Source organism: Capricornis sumatraensis, chromosome 9, assembly GCF_032405125.1.
Source record: "Capricornis sumatraensis isolate serow.1 chromosome 9, serow.2, whole genome shotgun sequence".
Lineage (NCBI taxonomy): Eukaryota > Metazoa > Chordata > Mammalia > Artiodactyla > Bovidae > Capricornis > Capricornis sumatraensis.
This window is the reverse complement of record NC_091077.1, coordinates 12,886,524-12,909,922: the sequence shown is the minus strand read 5'-3', so window position 1 is coordinate 12,909,922 and position 23,399 is coordinate 12,886,524. Positions and strand designations below refer to the sequence as shown.

General features: G+C 59.4%; 1 protein-coding gene across 3 annotated transcripts in view; it reads left to right on the top strand.

The window, feature by feature from the left end:
• NFIX (nuclear factor I X) overlaps positions 1–22,969 on the top strand; it is a 68,399-nt gene extending 45,430 nt beyond the window's left edge. Inside the window, exons 3-11 of one of the 3 annotated variants that reach the window (XM_068979461.1) lie at positions 3,308–3,370; positions 3,724–3,798; positions 4,178–4,298; positions 5,380–5,516; positions 8,393–8,515; positions 10,644–10,819; positions 15,853–16,000; positions 18,058–18,149; positions 22,477–22,969. In XM_068979461.1, the coding sequence (XP_068835562.1) occupies positions 3,308–3,370; positions 3,724–3,798; positions 4,178–4,298; positions 5,380–5,516; positions 8,393–8,515; positions 10,644–10,819; positions 15,853–16,000; positions 18,058–18,149; positions 22,477–22,491 (950 nt within the window). In that variant the 3' untranslated portion in view covers positions 22,492–22,969. The remainder of the gene's footprint in view (positions 1–3,307; positions 3,371–3,723; positions 3,799–4,177; positions 4,299–5,379; positions 5,517–8,392; positions 8,516–10,643; positions 10,820–15,852; positions 16,001–18,057; positions 18,150–22,476) is intronic. The other 2 variants (XM_068979462.1, XM_068979463.1) reach the window with 2 other exon arrangements.
• The last annotated feature ends 430 nt before the right edge of the window (positions 22,970–23,399 follow it).

Genomic DNA, 23,399 nt, shown 5'->3' with positions numbered 1-23,399 from the left:
CCTGCGAACAGGAGATAAAGAGTTCAGGCAGAGGGTTTTCTCTCACTAACCGTGGATTTGTGTGTTTGTTCAGCTGGTGGCTCTGATAAGCCCCATTCTGTGAGATAAAAGCCAAGCAACCATGAGGCGGGGCCTGGGGAGGGGTGTCATAAAGGGGCCTGCCTTCTCTGTCCCAAGGCCTGGGTCCCTCCCTTCCCCAGGGAGCCTCGACAGGGAAGGGGCTCAGGCACTGGGGTGTCATGCTCCTTGGGGTGCCAGCCTGGGGTTGAGCTCCTGGTCCCTAGGGGCTGTCCAGAGCAGGCCCCAGCCCGAGGCCACAGCTCCCCAGAGTGCCCATGGCTTCAGGAAGCTGGCCTGGCGGGCTCTTGCCTCTGGGTTGGGGGGCATCTCCTCGCCCTCCCCAGGAGCCTATCCACCAGCGGCCCAGTGGCCCCCTCCCGCCGTGTGCCCACCTCCAAGCTGACTGAGTGATCAAGGGCCTGCCCCATCTCTCCCCTTACTGTCCTCTGAGGCCCGCGTCACCTCATCAGGGCAGGGGTCTAGGCGGTAAACTAACTGAGGCTCTGGGACTGGGTCTGGCTTGAGGAGGGGCGCTCAGCCACACCGCGCGGCTCACGGGCGGGGAGCAGGCTCGTGCCTCTCCGCCCTTTTTGCTCTGCACGGGCCAGGAGGGGGCAGGGGCGCCGCCTGGGCAAGACAGTGGAGCCCCAGCCCCAGCTGCCCCGCTGGCCGGGCCGGCGCCCCTGCCCTCGAGCCCGGGCCCAGGCTTCCAGCGTCTCTGCCTTTTGTCCCGGAGCCGGGCCGCGCTCGCCGGGGGCGGGCGGCAGGGGCAGTGCGGGGCGCCGGCGGGGCCGCCAGCCGTAAGATGGCTGCCAAGGGCTAAGATGGCTGCCAGCAGCGCCCGGAGCACCGCCTGCAGGCGCGTGGCAGCGGGCCTCGCGCGCCGGTCCCCGCTCCTGCCTGCTCCCTTACATGGCGCTAATGGTAATAACAGCAGTAACGTTTCAGGGCAGCGTCCTGGTTCAGAAGGATTTCCTGTCTGTCGCGCTCTCCTGGAGCCCCATTTGTCTCTGCCTCTATCGCTGGCCCACCTCCATCTCTTTGTCAGGTTCTCTCGTCTGTCCCCGGGCCGGGTGTGCGCATGCGCGTGGCTTTCTGTCTCCACCTGGCCACGTTTGAAGGGCTGAGACCACTCTTAATAGGAAGGCCTCCTACCATCCCCCCCTACTCCACTGTCCCTGGCCTGGAGGGCTCTGTGGGGACTGAGTTGGTCCTGGGACAAGTAGGACAAAGCCTTTGCAGCAAAGCCTTGACCGTGTGCCCCTCGCTGGGCTCCACACGCCGGTCCTGCAGCTGTGCTCTTTCTGGCTGTGAATCTGGGAAAGGACAGCCCTGAGAGACATTAGGCTTGGGGCACTGGTCCACGGAGGCCCTAAGGTGGGCCACCTACTGCCTCAACCCCTTGCCTGCTCCCTCCTGGACCAGCTAGGGCTTGAATCAGACCCAGAGAGCTGGGAATGAGCTGAGGAGAGAGCAACAAGAAAATTCACATGCAGAGAGAGGCTGCCCTTCCCCAGGGTGTGGGAGGAAGTCCCACGGGCTCTCTCCAAAGCAGAGTGCCACCACAACAAAGAAGTGGCCTGAGATGGAATTTGCCATCCCTAAAAACGCTGCTAGGGTGGGTGCGAAGGGAGGTGTGGAAGGACACGCCCCAAGCACAAGAGGGTGAGGGGTCCTGTTAGCTTATCAACCTCCATTTTCTTGATTTGTGACAGGATTCATTATTATTATCATTTGGAATTTTTAAAAAGTAGAGGCTGGCTAAAAAGGTACTCCCCTGATGGTCCAGTGGTTGAGTCTGCCTTCCAGTGCAGGGGATGCAGGTTGGATCCCCAGATGGGGAACTAAGATCCCAGGGGAACTATGATGCCAGGAAACTAACTTCATATGCTACAACAAAGGTTCCGCGTGCCACAGCCAAGACCCAACACAGCCAAATAAATACGTTTAAAAAAAAAAAAGTGAAACGATAAAGGATGGGGGAGATGGGGCCTGAAACCATCCTGGGGGCAGCCTGTCTTTTTCCCACCGGCCACATGGATGCAAGAGGCCAGGAACTTGGCTGAGCCATCATTGGGCCTTAGCTCTGAGAAGGCCCCAACAACTGGAGCTCTTCCTTCTTTCCCAAGTGGCTGCAGGATCCCCCCACTTCTATTTCTTGGGCCCACATCACTCTTCAGGAACCTCCTTGCTATTCACTCCCCAATGTGAGCGGTCTGACCGCAAGTTTGGTAGAGGATGGCCTCTGTGGCGACTGGGCCGGTTATGGGGTGGTGGGTGAGACCCGGGAGGCAGGGTCGCTCCAAAGAGTGGAGCGGAGGCCTGGCCAATGGCACGGCCCAGTTTTCCGAAGCCACCCCATGTGGTCCCCCCGTGAGCAGCTGATCCTTTACTGAATGCCTGCCTTTCTCCTGCCCCACAACCTGCCCTGGCCCCCCTCCGCCACCCTCTCGCCAGCTGTCGTGCCCAGGCAAGCATTCTGGAGGTCCCCGTTGTGCCCCTGGCACACAAAGCTTCGAGGACCTGGGGGGCAGGGGCGGGGGGCTTTCCCAAGCTCAGCAAAACATTCACACACACACTCCACCCTGCCCCCAGTCCTCTGTGAGCTCCCACCGCACAATGGGCCCTTGTCTCAGGGCTCCCTCCGAGCAGCTGTGGCACTGGGGCATGAGACAGCCCAGACAGGCTGGCACAGAGCGGGCGACAGCATCAAGGCAGATCTCCCCCCTCCGTGTTGCCAGGCACTGCCTGTATGCATAAAGGTGAGGTGGGGGTGGCGCAGGCAGGCAGCATTGGCTCTAATTAATGAAGGGAGGGAAAGGGCTGCTCCCTCTGGAGCTTGAGTGGGGTAGAGAACGGGGGACCCCTTGGGTCCAAACCAGCTGTGCAAAGGGACAGTCGGGGGCTTCTCTCCCGGGCGCCTCCTTGCCCTGACTCTTGGCCAGGGCTGTTCACTCATGGGCTGCTCACCCCCAGGGCACTTCAGGCGGTGTTTGGAGACTGGTTTTTGGTTGTCACAACTGGGGTGCTGCTGGCATCTAGTGGGAGAAGGCCAGAGGTGCTGCCCAGCACCCTGCAGTCTGCAGGGCCTCACCACAGCAGCAGCCATTCTTTCTCTCCTGGCCTCCCTGGGCTGCTCAGGAAGGGGTTGGGAGAGAAGGTGTCCATAGGGCTAGAGGGGCAGCTGCTTGCCTGGTGAGCGTGGGGCACTTTCTTGACCCATCCCCACCCTTTCTGTCTCCCGCAGAATCCGGACAATCAGATAGTTCAAACCAGCAAGGAGATGCGGACATCAAACCACTGCCCAACGGTCAGTGCCCCCTGCCCTCCTGCCTGAACCCAGCCTCCCTGACCTGCTGTGTCCACCACAGCCTCCAACCTGTACCCTTCTCTGCCCTCCCGGGCCAGGGTGGGCCTGCCCCTGCCAACCGCTTCACTCAGCTGTCCCTTGACTGAACAGAAGCTGCTGTTCCATGGGGGAGGGCACTCATGGGGGCATACCCCACATCCATGGAGATCTAAGGGCCTCTGAGGGCCAGCCTGGAGCTGGGACATGGGTCATGGGATGGAACAAGCTGAGGGTGGGGAGGGATCGGGAGAGACAGGCAGACAGCCCCTCCTGGCTGTGCCTCGACTTGCTCACCTGCCCTTTTCCCTCCTCAGGGCACTTAAGTTTCCAGGACTGTTTTGTGACTTCCGGGGTCTGGAATGTGACGGAGCTGGTGAGAGTATCACAGAGTGAGTCCTTCCTTCTTCTGGGCTAGGGTTGGGTCCGCAGGGATGAGGGTGGGGAGGTGGGACTTGGACCCCATGGAGCCCCCCACTGATGGGGTCTCAGGTGGGGGGGGGCAGGCAGACTTCCTGGGACATGCTTGGCCTCATTGGCACCGGGCTGGGTGGGATGGAGGCACTGGAGAGCCCCACCTCTGACCTCCACTGCTATGGAGGAAAAAAAAAAATCATAACCAAGGAATCTTCCCAACAAGCTTCAGCCAGGAGGAGGCTTCCTCAGCAGCCTTCACAGTGAACTCACCCCAGGGCTTCCGGAGAGCTGCTCCCAGCAACGAAACAGGCACCCATGCTTTCCAGACCTCATCCCACTCTCCCTTCTTCCCAGCTCCTGTTGCAACAGCATCAGGGCCCAACTTCTCGCTGGCAGACCTGGAGAGTCCCAGCTACTACAATATCAACCAGGTGACCCTGGGGCGGCGGTCCATCACCTCCCCTCCCTCCACCAGGTAAGTCCCACGCCCCGGCCTCCCTCAGCCCCCGAGACGCCTCAGGTGCTCTGGGCAGCGTACTTCAGCACACCACCCTCTGTGGAGGGCGCTGGCTGCAGAGCCAGGGCCTGCTCTGCTGCCCACCACCTGAGCTTTGCGCTGGCCTCAGGGACACAAGCTCAAGCCAGGCCATGGCTCTGCCAGGAAGGTGCTCCCTGTGGGGACTGGGGAAGGCCTCTCTCCTGGGGGTGTGACCTTTGAACCCAGACAAAGCGGGGCTGGTACAGGCCTGGGGTGGGTGCTCCAGGCAGAGGGAGCAGCCTCCATCCCAACTGAGGCTGGGCAGGCTAGCAGGACTATCCCACAGTGGGCTTCACAGGCCAGAGGGGTCAAGGAACAGATGCTGGGGACATGTGTTTTAGAAAGACTTCTAAAAGCAGTGTTCATGGGCAGGACAGTCAGTTCGAGGCTCTCCCATCAGGCTGGAGGGTAGGAGGGCCTGAGCCAGGTGGGGGATCGGCCTAAGAGGAAGGAGTGGAGTTGAGAGCCATTTGGGAGGTAGGCACAGTGGACCCTGGTCAGGGCCAGTCATGCAGGATAGGGTGCGATCCTGTCCTTTTAAAAAAAAAAATGAGCATTTTGGTTCATTGTGAGGTTCAAGTATTCATTTTGATATGTTAGAATATTACATTAAAATGTTGTGATATTTCCATAGTTAATCGAATTTTAATATAAAATAACATAGTATCACAATGACTGAGTTTTGCGTCACCCCCTGGTGTTTTGCCGCTGGCCAGCGCCTCACTCACCTCTGGCCATGGCAGCTGATGGGAAGTAGAAGGTGGCTGAGGAGGCAGCTGAGGGCTTGGCCTGCTTCTTGGGCTTGAGTAGCTGGGTGGATGACAGTGGATGGTCTTGTGGGCTGAGAAGGCGCTCTCAGTCTGACCTGGGCAGAGGGCACACAGCGAGTGCCCTGAGATGCTGCTGACAGCGAGAGCCCGCTCGCCACACGGAGGGCCATCAGTGCAGGCTTCCCGGGTCCGGGTCCCAGTCCAGCCACTCACCTGAGGCCCACCTGACCCCTCTCTTCCTTCCCCAGCACCACCAAGCGCCCCAAGTCCATCGATGACAGTGAGATGGAGAGCCCTGTCGACGACGTCTTCTATCCTGGCACAGGCCGCTCCCCGGCAGCTGGCAGCAGCCAGTCCAGCGGTTGGCCCAACGATGTGGATGCAGGTATGGGCGCCGCCGCAAGGCCCGACCTGGAGTGCAGGCGGCGTGCAGCCTCGTCTCCCCCTCAGTTTCCCTGGCAAGCCTCCCGTGGCGCTTCCTGCTGCCGGTGGCACTGCCTGTCCTCCTCCAGCCCGCTCTTCCAGAGAGCGCAGGCCTGGAGAGCAGAGGCGAGCGGGCAGGTTGTCACGCGTGGGCAGTAGGGCCCACCGGTGTGGCAGAAGGAAAGCCCTGGCCCTGAGCCTCTGGTGCCCTGCAAGCGGAGCATGGCTTCCTCTTCAGAGCCTCCTCATCTTCCTCCTCCTCTTGGTGTTTCTTCAGGGAGGTTACCCCCCCTCTACCGTCTTCATGGTTTAAGGCAGTTTCTCAGACTGGGCGTTCTTGAACATTCCAGGGCCACAGCATTGTCTGCGGTGGGGCCGTTTTGTGCCCTGTGGGGTGTTGGAGTGGCAGCCCTGGCCTCTGCCCACTAGATGCCAGTAGCAAACCTCCTCACTAGGTATGATGGCCAGGAAGGTCTCCGGACATGGCTGTGTCCTGGTGGGGGCAGAATCTTCCTGAGTTGAGAACCGCTGGTCTAAGGAGGGGCCCAGCTTCACAGAGAGGAGCAGAGCCTAGCAGCGAGTGAGCAGAATTGTTGCCAGGCCTCTCAATCCTCTCACCAGCCCCTTCCTGGTGAGAGGAGGGGCTCACCAGGGGGGCTCTCCTGTTTTGAAAGGAGGTGTGGGCACGCCTGGAGAACTCAAGTGGAATAGAGGGAGAGAGAGGAGTGTGTGTGTGTGTGTGTGTGGTGCACAGGCATGTGTCAGGAGGCTGCCTGCAGAATGCTTCTGCCTGACATGTTGTTGGTGCAGCCTGTGTGTAGCTTCCAGGTTCAGGGGTCTTGGGGCCAGCTAGCGCAGACCTCTGTATGGGATGTGTCTGTTGTGGTTCGGCCTGGGGATGGAGGAGGCCTTGCTCTGTGGTGCAGGAAGATGAAGGCCGACCTGATAGTCTTTTCCTTGGTATCTTCCAGATGTTGCCATGCCAGGAAGGGCCAAGCAGATGGGCAGGGGCCAGGGCTGGGGGAAAGGCGAGGCTGAAGGGCAGGGAGGAGCCTCCTCTCCCCTGCTGCCCTAGATGCAGCCTCTGGCCTTCGCTCTCTGCACCCTGGGAGGAGGAGGCCTCAGCTCCAGGCCGCGGGCTGAGCCCCTCCCTGGGCGCCCTCGTGGCCAGCAGGCACCTAAGCCAGCAGGGCACAGACGTGGCCCTGGGGGAGCCTCTGGAGGGGCAGAGACAAGGGGTGGAGAGGCCCTGAAGAATCCCCAGCTGAAGTGAAGTCTTTCCTCAGGGACTGGTGTGCCTGGAGGGCCGTGTCCACTGCTGGCTCCTGAGGCGTGGGCCCCCTGGGTCGCTCCACCCAGACTTGGCTCCCGGGAGCCTCCCCTCCCCAGCTCCGGCTCCCTCTTTCCTGGCTGTCTGCTGCCGAGCCTGCCATTTCCGCTCCTGCCAGCAGTCCCTCCACGCATGGCCCCACGTCCTCCTGTGGCGCCCCCGGCTCCCTCGCTTTTCCCCTCTTTTCTTCCATACTCACCCCCTCCTCCCAGCAACACTGCGTTGTTTCCCTGTTCTGGGACAAATCGCCAATTAAGCAGCCCAGCTGCAGGACTGGGAACAGCTGGGGAGGTGCTGTGCGGCCAGGGGGACAGCTGTGCGCAGCTGGTGGGGGCGCTCCCCCCACCCCTGCATCGTGCCAGCTATCAGGTGGCACACAGCTGCTGCCAGATAACACCTCTGCTGGCGGCTAGGAGTGCGCCCTTCCCCCGCCTCTCCCCTCTGTGGTTAAGACAGCTCTTATTTCTCTCTTCTGCAGCACCCCCCTCCCGCCCCCAGTACACACGCCCCACCCAAACTGATTCGATTCTTGTTCTGAAGATGGCAGCTCTGGAGATCTGCCCTGACTGCACCTTATCCTCCCAGGACAGGAGACTGGTTCCCCTGGGGGCCCTGCTTTGTCTTAGCATGCTGGATGTCGAGCCCACTGGGCGCAGACATGAGCTTGGTTGGCATCCTCAGGCTGTTAGAGACGAGCTCAAATGGGGCGCTCTCTGTATCCCTGTCTCTTGCCAAATGCCACCTCCCTCTCTGGTCCTGGGAGTAGAGCAAAGCCCAGGAATGACCCACCCTGACAGCCCGATCTCTGGGTGCCTGACCAAGGGCATCCTTTCCTGGCTCCCTCACCCCCAGCTTCCACCCAGGCCCTCCAGCCTGCTCCCTGCTCCCTTGTCGGATTTTGTTTCTCCACCGTGGTCCGAAGGGCCCATGGGTGTGCTTTCCCTTCCCGTAAGGAGCCCTGGCTTCTTCCTGGCAGAACGGGACCTGTAGCCCAGGACCCCATGGAGTAGACCCCAGCCTGCCCCTCCTCAGGTGCCTCCTCACTCTTTTCTTTTTTTCCTTTGGCTAAGATCTTAGTTTCCCCATTGGAAGCACAGAGTCTTAGCTACTGGAGCCCCAGGGAAGTTCCTGGCCCCTGACTCTGAAGCTGCTCCCCAGGGCTCCTCCCACACACCTTCCCTGCCCTCTGGCCCTGCCTCTGTGCTTTGATTCTGTGCACCCTGGAGCTCTTAATCTGTTTGTTGGGGGGCAAGATGGCCCCGTTTGCTCACGCCCTGCCCAGCGCACCGAAGGGGCTGATTTCCCTCACCTGTCAGCAGCGGGTGGTCTGCAGGCAGGGCCTGAGAAACAGGGCCTCAATCAGGCAGAGGAGGCTGGGGAGCCCTGAAGGAAAGGGGGCAGCCAGGAGGGGGCTGAGGAGAGAAGGAGTGAGTTGCTGGCTTCCTGCCTCCCCCGCTCCCTCCCTGGCCCAGCTAAACCTGCCCCGTGTTGCTGATTCCTCCCCTCAGGCCCGGCTTCCCTAAAGAAGTCAGGAAAGCTGGACTTCTGCAGTGCCCTCTCCTCTCAGGGCAGCTCCCCGCGCATGGCTTTCACTCACCACCCGCTGCCTGTGCTTGCTGGAGTCAGACCAGGTGAGAAACGGAGGGCCCGGAGGGGGGCAGCGGGGGTGGCACAGGAGCCCTGCCTGAGGGGTAGCTGGCCAGGGAACCCTGAGTGACAGCCCCAGCTCTCTGAACTGGCCGTGGTATGGCAGTGGGTGGGCGTGGGGACAGGCCCTCCCTCCACAGCAGCAGGCTGGCCCTTGGGCCTTCTCACCGTGTTCCCCCACACTCTCCCACTTGCGTCTCACACCCCATGTGCCGGGGTGCACACCTGCTTGTGCGCTGTGTGTGTATGTGAGGTTGTGTGTTTGCTTATGTTCATGCAAGGGTGCTGTGTGCACTCATTCGATGTACGTGTGTTCGTGTGTTTGCGCGGACGTGTGCACATGTGTGCTGTGCGCGCGTGCGTGACGTGTGCACACGTGTGTGCTGTGTGGCACAGGCCTATCCTGAGGCCTTGGGCTCACTCCTCCCAGCTCTCCTTGCCTCCCGCCAGCTGTGGATGGGAGAGCACAGGCTTTTGCATCTGCCCTCCTTCCAGTTCCTCTCTCTCAGCGCCCCAAAGTGCCCAGGGTCTGTTTTCCCTGGCACCAGCCCAGGTTACTCTGAGGGACCCTCACAAGGGCCCAAGCTCCCTGCTCAAGGCCTCCCTGCTCTTTTCCAGAAGTGAAGGACTAGGCCAAGGGGAAAGGAAAGGAGCCGCCCGGCAGCCTGCCGGGGGAACTCTCTGCTCCACTCTGGCAGAGAGAGAGCTTGAGGGGAGGGTGCCGCCAGGTTCTGCAGGGGATGGAACCAGGTGGGGAACTGTGGGAGCCTCTTCCCTCTCAGAAGAGGCCTGGACTTTTTCTGAACACTGCCCTGTGTCTGCCCACCACCTCCCAGGCTCTTGCGTAGAACACGGAGAACACGGAGGGTTACCCTCCTGGCTTCCTCCTCAGGGCCTCCTGGCTGGGAGCCAGCAGAGGGGCAGGGCGTGGTGGCCGCGGGGTGGGGGTGGGGAGCCCAGGCCCTCTGCACAGGCAGGGGAGGGCGGCAGGCCCCTGCTCAACTCAGCTTTTATGAACTCCAGAGAGAAGCCAAGTTTCTTTAGGCCCCTAATGAAACGGAGAGCAAGAGCGAGCTGATTGGAAACAGACAGGATAGGGAGGACTTGGCTGGGGAAGGACTGGGGCCTGCTCTGGGGTGGGAGCCGTGCGTCCGAAGCAGTGTGTACGAGCCGTGGGGCCCAAGTACAGAAGAATGTGACCTGGGGAGCCGCAGCGAGGTGCACACCCAGCCTCACGCAGGACGTGTGTGTGCTCCGTGGAGGCCCCTCTCACGCTGGCACGGGGCCGGGTGTTTGTCCGGAGCCCCACCGAATGGTCTGCCTGCTCCCCAAAGCTCCCGCCCAGGCCCTGCGCCAGGGAGGGGTGTGTGAGGCACTGACCTTGGCGCAGAATGTCAGGGAGCACCAGAAATTTGAGTCACCAAAATTTATAAATAATATTAAACGCAATGTTCTAAAAATTAAAACAATTGCAAAAAATACACGATGAGCGAATATCAGTATTTTAAATAAAAGGACTGACCTTGTAATTGCATGACCCTGCCTCACCTCACGGGGCTTCCCAGGTGGCGCTAGCGGTAAAGAACCCACCTGCCAATGCAGGATGTAAGAGATGTGGGTTCAGTCCCTGGCTTGGGAAGATCCTGAGGAGGAGGACTTGGCAACCCAGTCCAGTATTCTTGCCTGGAGAATCCCATGGACAGAGGAGCCTGGTGGGTTACAGTCCATGGGGTTGCAGAGATTCAGACACAGCTGAGCGACTGAGCACGCACACACTTCTCACCTCACCCTAACTCTGGCCCTGATTCCAATCAAGCTTTATAGAGAAGCAGCTGGTCTCTGGGCCATCCCTAGTTTTGCCAATTCAACTTTTTAAAATATTGCATTCAAATGTTATTTACTATGATTTTGCTGAGTGTTTTTGGCGCCATCTTACACACTTTCACACTAGCAGTCAGCGCCTCACTCTCCCCACCCTGGTCCCTGCCCTGCTCCTGCCCCGTTCTCTGGACCCAAAGGGCTCTGACCTGCAGGGCTCCTCGTCTTCAGTGTCCCTCTCCACGGCCTTCTAGGCCCTGACGCTGCCCTTTCCTTCCTGCCGCGTGCACGCAGGGAGCCCCCGGGCCACGGCGTCAGCGCTGCACTTCCCCTCCACATCCATCATCCAGCAGTCGAGCCCGTACTTCACGCACCCGACCATTCGCTACCACCACCACCACGGGCAGGACTCGCTGAAGGAGTTTGTGCAGTTTGTGTGCTCGGATGGCTCGGGCCAGGCCACCGGACAGGTGAGTCCAGAGGACCCCGCAAGCCCCCCTCCAGCTCATCTTTGCGTCTGTCTGTCTGTCTCAGGGCTCACGGGGAGAGGGCCCCAAAACCGGGAGCCCACCTGGGGCTGGAGCAGCCAAGAGCTGGGACTACCGAACACCTCAGTCTTCTGGGCCCGGGGGCAGGGCTCCACGTGCCTGCCCGGGGCCTCTTCGTCCCAGTCCAGAGAGGACGGGGCAGTGTCTGGGCCCGCCTTGCTTGGGCCCTTTACCCTCCTCTGGTCTTTCCCCGTAGCAGGAGTGGACCAGTGATCTGTCCAATCCGGGCCCAGACCCCTCAGCTCCTGACCCCCCTCTTAAACCTCAGGGATGCAAGGATTCGATAGGTTCTCGACCAAGGATTCCCACTGCTGACACCTGGGACTGTTCGTTTTCTGTGCTGTGGGAATGTCCTGTGCGCTCTGGGGCACTGAGCAGCATGCCTGGCCCCCACTCACTTGATGCCAGCGACAGCGCCCTCTGTCCAGCTGTGTTGGTTGTGACTGTCTCCAGATTCAGTGTGCTCGGGGGCACCTTCCTCATCCCCAGTGAGAAGCCCTTGGGAGAGGGCAAACTTCCTTCCACAGGCTGTGTCACGAGACTCCTGTTGGTGGGCCTCTTAATGAGGGGCTCTTAGGTCAGTCACGGTTCTGGAATAGTCTTTCTGCTCCTCAGCCTGGGAGAGAGATGGCTCCCCATGGAGCTCTGAGGCCTACTGCCTGTCTCTATCAGCAAGCCCTAGAGCAGAGACACGGATCCACTGAGCAGAGAACTATCCCCGACGGCAGTGAGCCAACCGTGACCCGTCAGTGGGACAGCGCTCCTTGTGTAGTTCCTGGGAGACCGTTCCAGGTTGGGGCATGGTGATCTCTAGACCTCTGGGAATGTTCTGGAACTCCAGCAGCATACTGTGCTATAAGAAGGCCCAGTTGCTTTTCTCCAGTTGGTCCAGCCTGGAACTGCACCGTGAGAGGTCAGGTGTGGCAGACACTCAAAGTGCCCTGGCAGGGAAAGGCATCCAGAACCCTGTGCCAGAAGCCGCCCCAGGAGAGGGGCCACGGCCCTCAGCTGCTCAGCCTGATGCTGCCACAGGGTGCTTGCGTAGTGCTGGCGTCTCGATGTGGGGCAGGGCTGCGGCTTGGCCCCCTTGTTCTTGCTGTCCAGGGCAGAAAGCAGTCTTCTTCCCTCCCTCCTGCTCTTCTCCACTTTTCCGCTTTTCTCATCTTTTTTTCCCCCTCTGCCCTGCGAGGGTTTCTTTTGCTGACTCTGCAGCTCCTTGGAACATGCAGAATTTTGCCCACCTCTCTGGACAAGCTCTGTCCACTTGTAGGGGCATTGAGGGAAAAGTGGACACAATTCACAACAGCTCCCGTGCTTCCTTCAGAGATGCCAGCAGAGTCTACAGGAGCTGGCAGCCTGTATCCCAGCCCCAGGGGTCCTGGGTTCTGGAATCTGGATCAGAGGGGCTAGGAATCTTACTGTTCCTGCTTCTCAACTGTGGGGGCAGCTGGGATTTCAGTTGAAATGTGACCCACCTGGGGAACCGTCTTAGCCCAGAGAACCAAAGCTGACCCACAGGACCCTCAAGGGTGTGGGTCAGTCCATCCCTGGGCATCCTGACAGCCCCTTGACTTGAGCACTCAAGATCAAGGGCTCAGGAAGGCCATGGCCGTCCAGTGGCTATGACTCTGCGCTTTCATGGCCAAGGGCCTGGGTTCAGTCCCTGGTCAAGGAACTAAGATCCTGCAAGCCACGTGGCATGGCAGACAAAGAAAAGATCAAGGGCTCCTTGGCCTCGAAAGTTCTCTTCTCAAGGCAGGTGCTTGCTCTGAGTAGACAAAAAGCTATTTATTGACAGGGGAGCAAACTGTCCCTCTGGTTAAAGAGAAAGTCTAGTTTGGCTGGAGAGCAGTCTCTATAGATTTCCTCGGTGGCCTGTTGTGCCCGAGAGTTGGGTGTGGGGTGGAAGTCTGCAGTGAGCCTGCTCCTTGGGGCCTGGTTTCTGAGAGGAGACTAGGGATAGCACTGTGGTGTGGAGGAGGAGCCAGAGGCCCTGGGCTCTGCAGCTGACCTGGTGGCGGGGTGGGGGGCGGGTACTGGACTGTGCTTGCACCACAGCCACTCCAGAGTAGCAGTTCTTAGTCTTAGCGTGTGTGAGAGTGACTTGAAGGTGGCACACAGGTGGCTGGGCCTCATCTAAGTTCGACTCAGCAGCTCTGGTGTGGGGTGTAGAATCTGCATTTCTCCTCAAGTTCCCAGGTGATGCTGCTGCTTCTGGTCAGGGGACCCACTTCAAGAACCACTGATGTAGAGACTAGAAGAGTAAACTATAACCTCCTGAGAATCTGAAATTATGAACCATCTTTTCAGAAAATTGCATGCATACAAAATTTTACAGTGTGCAGAGTGGTTCCCAGGTACCTCTTAGACCCCAGTGTAAGTCCCTGACTGAGAAAATCAGGTCAGGAAAGACCAAGGCCAAGTGGAGATCCACTTAGGGCAGGGGTCCCCAACCTCTGGACTATGAACCAGTACCTCCTATCAGATCAGCAGTGGCATTAGGTTAGAAATAAAGTGCACAATAAATGTAATGCACTTGACTCATCCAGAAACCATCCCCTTCTCCCCATGGTCTGTGGACAAATTGTCTCCCACGAATCCAATCCCTGGTGCCAAAAAGGTTGGGAACTGCTGATTAGAAGACACGCAAAGGGCAGAAAGAGGGTGCCCAGGTAGCTGTATTTCTGGCATAGAGAAGAGACTGCCAAGTGAACACGATAGAGAAGATCCAGGGACTGATGGGAGGCTATGGCTCTGAGAGGCAGAAAGCCTGGTTCCAGCTCAGCCTTGCTCTCCAGTTGCAGAGTGGCCAGGCCCGCATCATCATCTGTCAGATGAAAGGGAGGTGCTATCCCAGCTTCTAGCTTACTTCTAAGCTCTTAACCCACAAGGTCTTAAGGCACCACAAAGTCCCAAGATCTTGAGATTTTTAAAACTTCAACTCGTACCCCAACCAGAGCGGAGACAGCCTAGCCTGGTTGGGACTTGCTTCTAGAATCTGAATGTTGTAAATCAGCAGCTTTCCATGTCTGGCCGTATCGGGCTAGGATTTGTTTTATCAGATGAGATTAGTGATTCAGATCCTCCTGGGGGGAGACAGGCTCTTGAGGAAGCAGAGGCCACCCTGCGGGAGCAGTGGCTGCCCAGAAAGCTGCTGTGTCCAGGCCGCCCCCGGAGTCCAGGCCCAGGACAGCCTGGAGAGGAGTAAGGCTGTGATTGGTTGGGACCATTCTACTTCCTGTCCTGATGGAAGAGCAAGATAGGAACCAAATAGGCTGTGGAAATGAGGGAAGGCAGTTGCCACTTCTGTGTCGGCATCACCCTGCAGAGCTGACGGCATGCTCTTTCTTGGAACCAACAGCCTGACCGGGGAGACAACATTTTACATCAGATGTCATCGTAGCTATGGAAGGTTTTGGGGCACTGGGGTGTCTGAACTCCTTTGGATTTGGGAAGAGGGTTGATAAGTCTGTGGGTCCATGGAATCAGACAGACATGGCCATGAACTTCAGGCCTTTCCCATTGCAGTGTGGCTAGAACACTTAACCATGAGGAGCCTCAGTTTCCTCTGTTGCGAACGGGGGAGAGTGGCGCTTCCGTTCTCCTAAGGATTCGGCACCATTGGCCTGTGGACCACTGGGCCTTGGTCCTGGGGGTGGCCCTCTGTGTTATAGGGTGGGTGTCAAGCAGCATCCTCAGCCTCCACACCCTCAAGTTGTATCAACCAGAATGTCTCCAGACACTGTCAGTACCCCTGGGGGGCAGGCAGAAACAAGAGCCAGTGCCTTAGAGGTGGTTGGAGGATTGGACAGCCTGAGTGAGGTGCCTGGTTCAGTGACAGGTGCCAAGCTGAAGAGCACTCTCTGCAGAGGGGAGGCCCCTTGGAGTCTCAGGTTCATGGTCCAGGTGAAATCAGTCAGGATCGAAGGACGACAGAGCTGGAGACAGAGTCGGGCTGGATTCTGCAGGGTTTGCTAGCAGGAGGAAGAGCTTATGAACCTCCCATGGTCTTAAACCTGGGGGTGCTGGGAGGACAAAGGTTGAGCCACAGGAGAGAGGCCAGTTTAGGAGGAAGAGTTCTGGCCTGGCCCCTGTGAGCCCAGGCTGCAGGTGGTCATAGAGAGCACTGCCTGGAGCAGCAGGATGTACAAGGTCCAGGGAAGCTGTGTCGGCCGGGAGCCAGGGACCTCTGCCCCTGTCTGTGGGGCCGGCATGCCCTGAACCCCAGAGGCTGATGAACACAAGGCCACACGTGGGGCCTGGAGGAGGAAACTCAAGTTTAAGGCACAAGAGGGAGTAATGGACAATTCGTGGCTCTGGTAGCTGGTCCCGGCTTCTGGGGGAACTGGGCCTGCCAGCAATGGGACTTCCTCTTGGGCTGCTCTGTAGCAGATGGGCTAGCACCCACTGTCCTCAGGCACATGCCCTGGCTTCCCCCCGAGGCCATGACGCGGGGCCCACGCTGGTGGGCCCGTGGTCCTTCGTTGGGTCAGCTGATCCTGCCCCAGGAGCCCACCCAGGGGAGGCGTGTATGTGTTTTGGGGGCGCACAGGGAGTAAGCTGGTGCATCTTTGCTGCCATAGGAGAACGTCTTCAGAGCGTGACAGTTCAGAGCGCAGCTGCTTGTATAGTTAAATGGCAAGTTTTGGAACCTAAAACCTGTTCCCTAAGAAATAACAAACCACCCGTCGGACATCCCCCTTCCTCCCTCCCACCACTTCGAAAGAGGACTGCGGAAAAAAAAAAAAAAAAAAAGAGAAACATCTGAGAGACCAAAGAGAGGCCTCACGCCCTCACCGAGCCCGCGACCTGGAGGAGAGCCCCCGCCCCCCCCACCTCGCGTCTTCCCCGGGAGCGCTACCGGCTCTCAGGAGCGAGCTGGCGAGTCCGCGCAGGGGAGCGTGTGTCTGTGTGTGATGTGCCTTCATGCGTCACTCTATTTATGTTGTTCGCAGCCCAACGGTAGCGGCCAGGGCAAAGTCCCGGGGTCATTTTTGCTACCGCCGCCGCCTCCAGTGGCCAGACCTGTGCCCCTTCCTATGCCTGATTCCAAATCCACCAGCACTGCCCCAGATGGCGCCGCCTTGACTCCTCCGTCACCTTGTAAGTGGACGATGAAACCGAAACCACAACGCCCAGCGTCCCCGGCCCGTCCAAACAGTCTCCACTGCAAAAAGAAGAGCCCCCTCTCTCACTGCCAAAGCCCCCCCCCACCCAGAGTGCCTCCCACCCAGATGAGGACGGAGCTGAGCCCCCCGACCCTGGCCTCCGGGGCCTTAGTTGCACCAGCCAGCACCCCACGAGCCCCCCTGCCCGCCCACTGCTCCCAGCTGGGGCCCCTGGCCCAGGCCCCTCCGGGGGGCGGGAGAGGGGGCACAGCGGGGGCACCCAGGCCAGGGGTGCTGGCCCGGGTGGGCGGGGGGAGGGGAGGCACAGCCATGCCATCTTCATGCCTAACTGCTGTTTTTTTCATTTTTCGTTTTTTCGTTTTTTGATTTTTTGTTGTTTCGTTGTGCCCCTCCCCCCACACCAAGAAAACTGAATGTGACCACAAGGCGACGCCACCATCCCCTTTTTGCCTTGCCCCCTCACCTTCATTCTGGGCCCCGCAGGCCTCTGAAGTTGCAGCAGGCCAGCCCCTGATCCCCGCCCCCCAGCCTTCAGTCTCACGTTTGGTTTCTCGTTGTTCCTCTTTTTTCTTTTACCCTCCCTCCCATCCCTCCCCTTTGCCTCAATTTCTTCCCAGGTTGGATGTTCCAAGGACAAGGAAGGGCTCTGGACCTTGGCTTACTTCATCTCTTTCTCTCTCTCTCTCTTTGTTTTTTAAACCGATGACAAATTTTGTCAAAGGGAAGAGAAAAACCTGAGTTGAGAGGCCCCAGCTAGACCCGACGACGCGTGAAGGACAGGAGAGGCGGCGGGTGGGCGGCGTGCCGTCTGGGGGACTGTGGGCGGGGGTGGGCAGCGCTCTGGGGGCTGTGGACCAGGACTCGGGGATGGCGGCGGAAGGGGCGGCCCGGCTCACCGCTCTGCTCGGCCTCGCGCGCTCTGCCTCACCTTCTTTTTTCATGGTTTGAGTTCTTTTCCCCTCTTCATCCTCTTCATGTCATCTTCCCATCTGCATTTGCCACAAGACACGAAGTCATGGTCATTGGAGGTGGGCAGGGTGGGAGGGGGTCCAGGCTGCAGGGTGGCTGGGTGCCACTTATGGACAGAATCTGGTGAGCACGGGGTCCCTGGGGTGTATCCTGTGCTGGGAGGGATGGGAGGGGGACTCCCAGTTAGCCTGTGACACTCCTCATCCTTTCTGGGGCTTCCTTCCTCCCAGGGTACAGGGCCGGCTCCTTCCTGTAGGGCTCCAGCCAGACAACCCAGAAGAGCTCCAGAATGTTTAGCCCTTTTGCCCCCTCAGGCCTCAGAACAACTGCCCCTGCTGCCCACACCCTGGGGCTTTGCCAGGCCCTCCGGCCTCCTCCTCCTCTGCACGTGGGCCCATCTTGGTCCTTGGGAACCGCAGGACCATAGGAGCTGGCTCATCCATCAGAGGAGGAGAATGCCTGCCAGGCCTGAGCCCTGCCTCCCCTGCGCCTGAGCCAGCATCCAGCTCCCAGACCCTCTCTGACCTGTCCCACCCAGCTTAGCTCTCTACTGGGACGCTTCAAGTTCCCCAAGCCACGGGCCCAGGCCTTGGGCCCAGGGTGGTAAGAGGTGCAGCACCCAACCAGGCGCCCCTGTTGGAGGGGTAGCCCGGCTGAGATGGCCTTCTCCCAGCAGGGCGGGGCCAGTCCCCAGAGCTCCCAGCCTCCTAGGCTCCCTTCTCTCCAAAACCAAGAGGCCCAGCAGGAAAGCAAGCGTTCTTACTTCAGGTGCTCTGGGAGAAGGGGACAGAACTGGGTCCACCGGGTCACAGCTAGAGCCTCCAGGGCCACAAAACAGCTTCCCTGGCTGCGGCAGATGGAGTGCCAGGGCCGGGGGACCGCGAGCTCCTGGTCAGTGAGAGGATAAGGGGGCCCCTCCGGCCTGGCCTTCCCGCCGCCAGCCTCAGCCCCAGCAGCATGGTCTAACCCAGTCTCTCCCTCTCTCAGCAGCCCCACCGGGCAGTGCCCAGGTGGGCCCCCAGTCCTCACGGGGTCTCTCCCTCTCTCCCCTGCTCCCCACAGCATTCGCAACGACAGGCGCCTCCTCTGCCAACCGGTTTGTCAGCATCGGACCCCGGGACGGCAACTTTCTGAACATCCCACAGCAGTCTCAGGTAGGAGGCCCTGCCCACTAAGTGGACACAGGCAGGGGTGGGGGCCTTCCGGTGTTCTGGAGGAGGCCAGGGTCCTCGGGGCAGTCGGGAGAAGAGGCCGGGGCAGGGCTGGAGGGCTCAGGCTTTTGCGCTCCCAGCTGAGCCTGCCTCCCCAGGCAGCCCCCAGGCCCCCTGGCTAATCAGCTAATTGGATAATTAGCTCTGACAGCCCTGGCCCTGGGGAAGGCAGCCAAGGACCCAAGGCTGGAGGCGCCCTGGGCCAGGCCTGGTGGATGCGAAGGTGGAAGTGGGAGGCTCCATCAGGACAAGGTCTGCCTGGTTGCTTTCCTGCTGCTCTGGGGCATGTGCTTGCCCCTGGCCCTCCCCTCTCCTTGGATTTGGGTGGGCCACGTGCCCAGAGACTCTGGCACTGGGGGCGAGGCAGGGCCCAAAGCTGTCCTCTCCCCCACGTCCTGTGAATCCTGTCAGAGGGGTGGCCAGGCTGTTGGAGCCGGTAGTCCTGCTCCCATCTGCCCCTGGTTCTCACAAGGAAATATACCCCCAGCCCCGCTGCTGGAGGCCCCTGGACCCGGCTTTGCGCAGGCATCTTTGCACCCTGGTGCATGCAGGTCTTCTGCCCTATTCCTGTCCCTAGGAGGCTGGCGCCCACCTGTAGAACCCACGGCCCTCAGGGCACAGGCAGGAGCAGCCCCAGGAGCAGGGCCCAGGCAGCGTTTACAGTGTGGGCTTCTGGGGAGTGGAGGGAGAACAGGCAAAGATCTTTTTCTTCTGCACATTCGACAAAAACACCGCCCTGTGAGCCCAGGGCCTTGGAGGCTTCCTTAGCCCCCGGGCCACCTCTTTCAGCTCCCACTCTCTCTTTGCTCTGAGGCCCAGGTCCAAAGAAAGTTGGTGGATGGAAGTTTTGTGTGTGTGGTTTAAGGTTTTGTTTTTTTCCCTTTTCCTTTCCCTCCCTAAAAAAAAAAGCCAAAAACTTTGTCAGACTTCAAACTTCAGAGCTCCCTAGTGGCAAGGAGGGGAGGGGAGGAGAACTTCAGCCCCCTCCAGCTTCCCACCCCCTTTCCCCAGAGTCACGTCTGACCCGTCTGGTTTCCAGGAGCAACCAGACATGATGTAACACCCAGATGAACTTGAACTTGGGGGTGTTGAGAAGAAAAACAATGGCTTCGAGCAGGGGCTGGAGCCAGCCCCCTCCGCTCTGTGCCAGGGAGGCTGCGAGAGCCCTGCTGGTAGAGGGCAGGAGGGGGTGCCAGAGGAAGGGACAGCAGGCGGGCCTCCCCTCCTGGCTTGGGGCTGGCACCAGGCGGCAGGGCTCCAGCGTGCCCGCCTGCCCACCCTGCCTCCTCCTGCTGCTGCCCTGCAGCTCTGACTGTATAGTATGTTCGTGCTTGCTCACTCTCGGGGGCCACTGCCACGAGCCCTCCCTCCCCGTTCACCCCATTTCCGCCTCCACATGTTCTCCCTGCTTCACTTTCTCTGCTCACTTTGGTTGGATAGTGGGGCCAACTCAGAATCTGAGGCAAGTTTGGGAAACATTTTTTCTTCCCCTGGTTCCTACAAGGAGCCTTGGGGCCCAGGGCCCTGAGCAGGCAGGTGTGTCTGGGGATGGGGGTTGGGGGGCCAGAGGAGTCGGACAAGCTGATCAGGGAGCCCTCAGGCCTGGGGGCAGGCAGGCTGCTGCAGCGGGTGCAGGGGGTACAGTGGGGGGTGGTTTCCACAGTAACCAGTGACTTTAGCCGATCTCTGGAGCACCAGATGGAGAGAGAACAATAGAATGAGGGAAGAAAAGAGAATTTTAGCAATTTTGTCATTCCCTGGGCAGCGCTTTTTACTTAGTTTTAATCAATTTTGGACCTGGCTCAGGAAACAGGGAGGGGTGAGCAGAAAAAGCCACCCCGGGCTTGGCAGCAGACCTCCCGTTCCCGGGACCCATGGGGCGGCACCAGGGAGTCCCTCTGGAGTCGTTTTTGTCCCTAGCTTTAGGCCTGGAACTGGAACTGGAGTTTTCCTCCACTGAGGGGGCCCCTCAACCTGAGCACTGGTGGTTGCCCCCCACCCCCCACTGCCACCATGCAGCTCAGGAGACCCCCACAGGGGACAGCCTGGAGCCTTGGTCTGGCCTGCCATGGGCAGAGGGGCCAAACAGGCCCTCCCTGCCCCGTTGTCCCAGCCTCTTCCCACTCAGGAAGTGGGGAGGGGTGGGCTTACAGCCAGGGAGGTGGTGTAAGGGTGCCAGTGTAGCCACCCCTTGGTGTCCCAGGGAACACTCAACACCTGAGCCTGCAGGGACCAGGGGCTCGCCCAGGAAGCTCCCCTCTTCCTCCGGCTGGAAGCCTGTTGCTGCAGCCGCCCTCCCCCAGCCACTCTGGGAAGGCCTCAGCCCTGGCTTCTGCCCACACCTTACCAGGCCCCCCTGTGCCTCCATCTGGCCTAAAATCAGTTGATGGGGTTGGATTCTGGGTAGGGGTTCCAGGGGCTCCCCCACAGGAAGGTGGGTCTCCCCTGTGCGTGTTGACACATGGCAGGAAGCGTGGTGTCTTCACCTGCCCAGTAAATGCTAGCAGTGCCCCCAGTCACCGTGGCAACCCCAAACCCCCACATGGCCAAGTCCTCCCCCATCTGCACCGTCTAGTGTGGTAGCCACTGGCCGCATATGGCTGTCTAAACAACTAGAGAATGATTGAGACCCTTGGACACACTAGACGCATTTCAAGTGCTTAGAAGCCATGTGTTTGCTGGTGGCTACTGCACTGAACAGCACAACTAGAGAATATTTCCATCATCCCAGAAAGTTCTAGATGATCTCTGAGGCCCTTTCTTTCTTCTTTCTTCCAGTTATACTGGGATATAATTGACAGATAGTCTTGTATAAGTTTAAGGTGCACAACATAATTGTGCGATTTGACTCACATACCTCAGGAAATGACTACCACAACATGTCTAGTAAACATCCATTCGCTCATAGAATCAGGGCCCTTTCTAACTCTAAAACTCGAAGTCTCCATCTCACAGTGGACAACGGCCTGCAGTTCCAAACCAGAGCCTGACCAGGAGGCATAATCTGTGTGACTAAAACACGTCTTTTAAATATTGGAAAATTTCGCATGAAATTGTCTGGACTTTCAGCTTCTTTTGAAAATTTGGCTGAGCTAGCCGCCCTAGGCCCTCACCCCGATGTGGCGGCCTTGGCTGCCGCCTTGGCAAGGTGCGAGTGTCCTGGTCACCATAGACCCTGCCTCCCTGGGAACGCGCCATATGCAGCAGTGAGGAGCATGGCCTCGAAGCTGCCCCCTGCATTGAGTCCCTGCTTGGCTGTGTGGGCTGTGTGGCCTTGGGCAGGACAGCCACCCTCCCTTCACCTGGCTTCTGTGCAGGGTTGGAGTGGGGATAGAATGCGTCCATACCTGTGCGTGCTCTGTAGTTAGCTGTGCTTGGCCTCTGCTGACCTGAGTCTGTGACCCAGTGCCTGGGAGAGACCCCAGGATGCATTTTCAAGGACTCCTTCAATTTTACCCCAAGGGTACCACCAGGCACTGTAGACCGTAGAGGAGCCCCGCCCCCCATCCTTCTGGCCATGAGGTGGGGCCAGAGCCTTTTGTGCAGGGTACTGCCAGGCAGCCCAGTCCTGGGGGTCCACCCTGGGTGTGTTTTGTGGTTAGTGGCTGCCAGGGCGTTTGTGGGAAGGCGGCGCCCCCTGCTGGCATCCTGAGGGAAGCAGCTGCCCACTGGAGGAGCCTCAGGTTGTTCCCCAGGGCGTGGTGCCCACTGGGCTACTGATCCCTTCCCCTGGGCCTGGTACTGTGAGGGAAAAAAGTCATGTGGTACCCACTCGTCCCCAGCCTTTCAGCCTGTGGGACCTTAGCTGAGGTATACAGATGGGAATTTCTGCTTTTAATCCAAAGAGACAGAAAGAAAACTCAGCAAGAAGCTGGGCTTGCCCCACCCCACTCCCCAAACCCCTCTGGGGACAAACGCTATAGCCTGGCATCCTCCCCCCTGCTCCAAGACCCACACAAAAACCTAACAATTGGAAACATGGCCAGATCCCAGGTCTGTGCCAGCGCCAGCCATGGGGGTCCCACCCGCTGGGCACTGTGCCCACGGGAAGGCCAGCTGGACTCTAGCACTGGAGGCAGGTCTCTTGGGGGAATAGGATTCCCATAGGAGGGACCCTTGCGGGAGGTGTTGGTGTCCTTGACTTGACTGGAGCTGGAAGCCCCCTGGGGCTTTAGGAACCAACCTGGAGTCCCAGGACCAGGTAGGGGCAAGAAGGCACCGACCCCTGCTCATCTCAATATCACCTCTTTTTTTGTTTGTCCTATTTCAGTCCTGGTTCCTCTGATAAGATCGACAAAAGAAATGACAAAATGAAAAGAAGAGGTTCCTCAAACGGGGGGAGAAGAAATTTTGAGACGTGGAAAAAAAAAATCCCCCAGCCCAGCCCAGCCCCACCGAAAAGCAAAAATTAGACGTCGTCAGCCACTCAGCCCTTCTCTCCTCCAGCCCGGGGACCCCTGCAGGCCCCCAGAAGCAGCTCAGTTCTCAGAGAGCCTCGGAAGAGGTCTCGGTGGAGCTGTGCGCCAGCAGCCAAGCAGAAAGAAACATGCAAGACGGACTCTGTCAAATAGAGGACAGAAAGAAAGGATGCAGAACTGCCTTCCTCCCCCCACATCCCGTCCCGGCCTTCTGGGGAAGGAGCAAAATCCCCAAACAAAGCAACCAGCACAATTCTGAAGGGGCCTGTCCCCTACCCTCACCCTTCCCAGGGGAACCCCACCCTTGACTCCAGCCAGAGCTTCACTTGGGAGCTCAGAGGACCAGCTTGTAAAGATGATGGGGTGCAGATCCCCAGGGCTCTCCCCTGCAGACTCCACCCCCTCCCGCCCCCCTCCCTCCTTCCCTCCCCCCCCCCTCCCCGCCACGCCTTTGCCTCCGGCTCCTTGGCCTGGACTGGGTAAGCAAGGGTAGCCTTGAGATCCCACTGCCCCTCCCTTGGGCTAGAAGTGCCCCCCGCCCCCACCTTGGCTCGGAAGGGGGCATCTCCTGGAGCTAGTTTCATGCTTCCAGAAAGGAGGGTGTTTTGCCACCCGACCCCGAGCTGCAGGGCCCGTTCCCCAGGCCCCAAACCCCTCTGTACAGTCCATAGGAGAAAAATCGGAATGCTCTTCCAGACGGCCCCTCCCAGCCCGGGACAGGTGCCCTCTCCCCTCTCTCCCGAGGCAGGCCAGGAAGGTCGCTATCCTGGCTGGC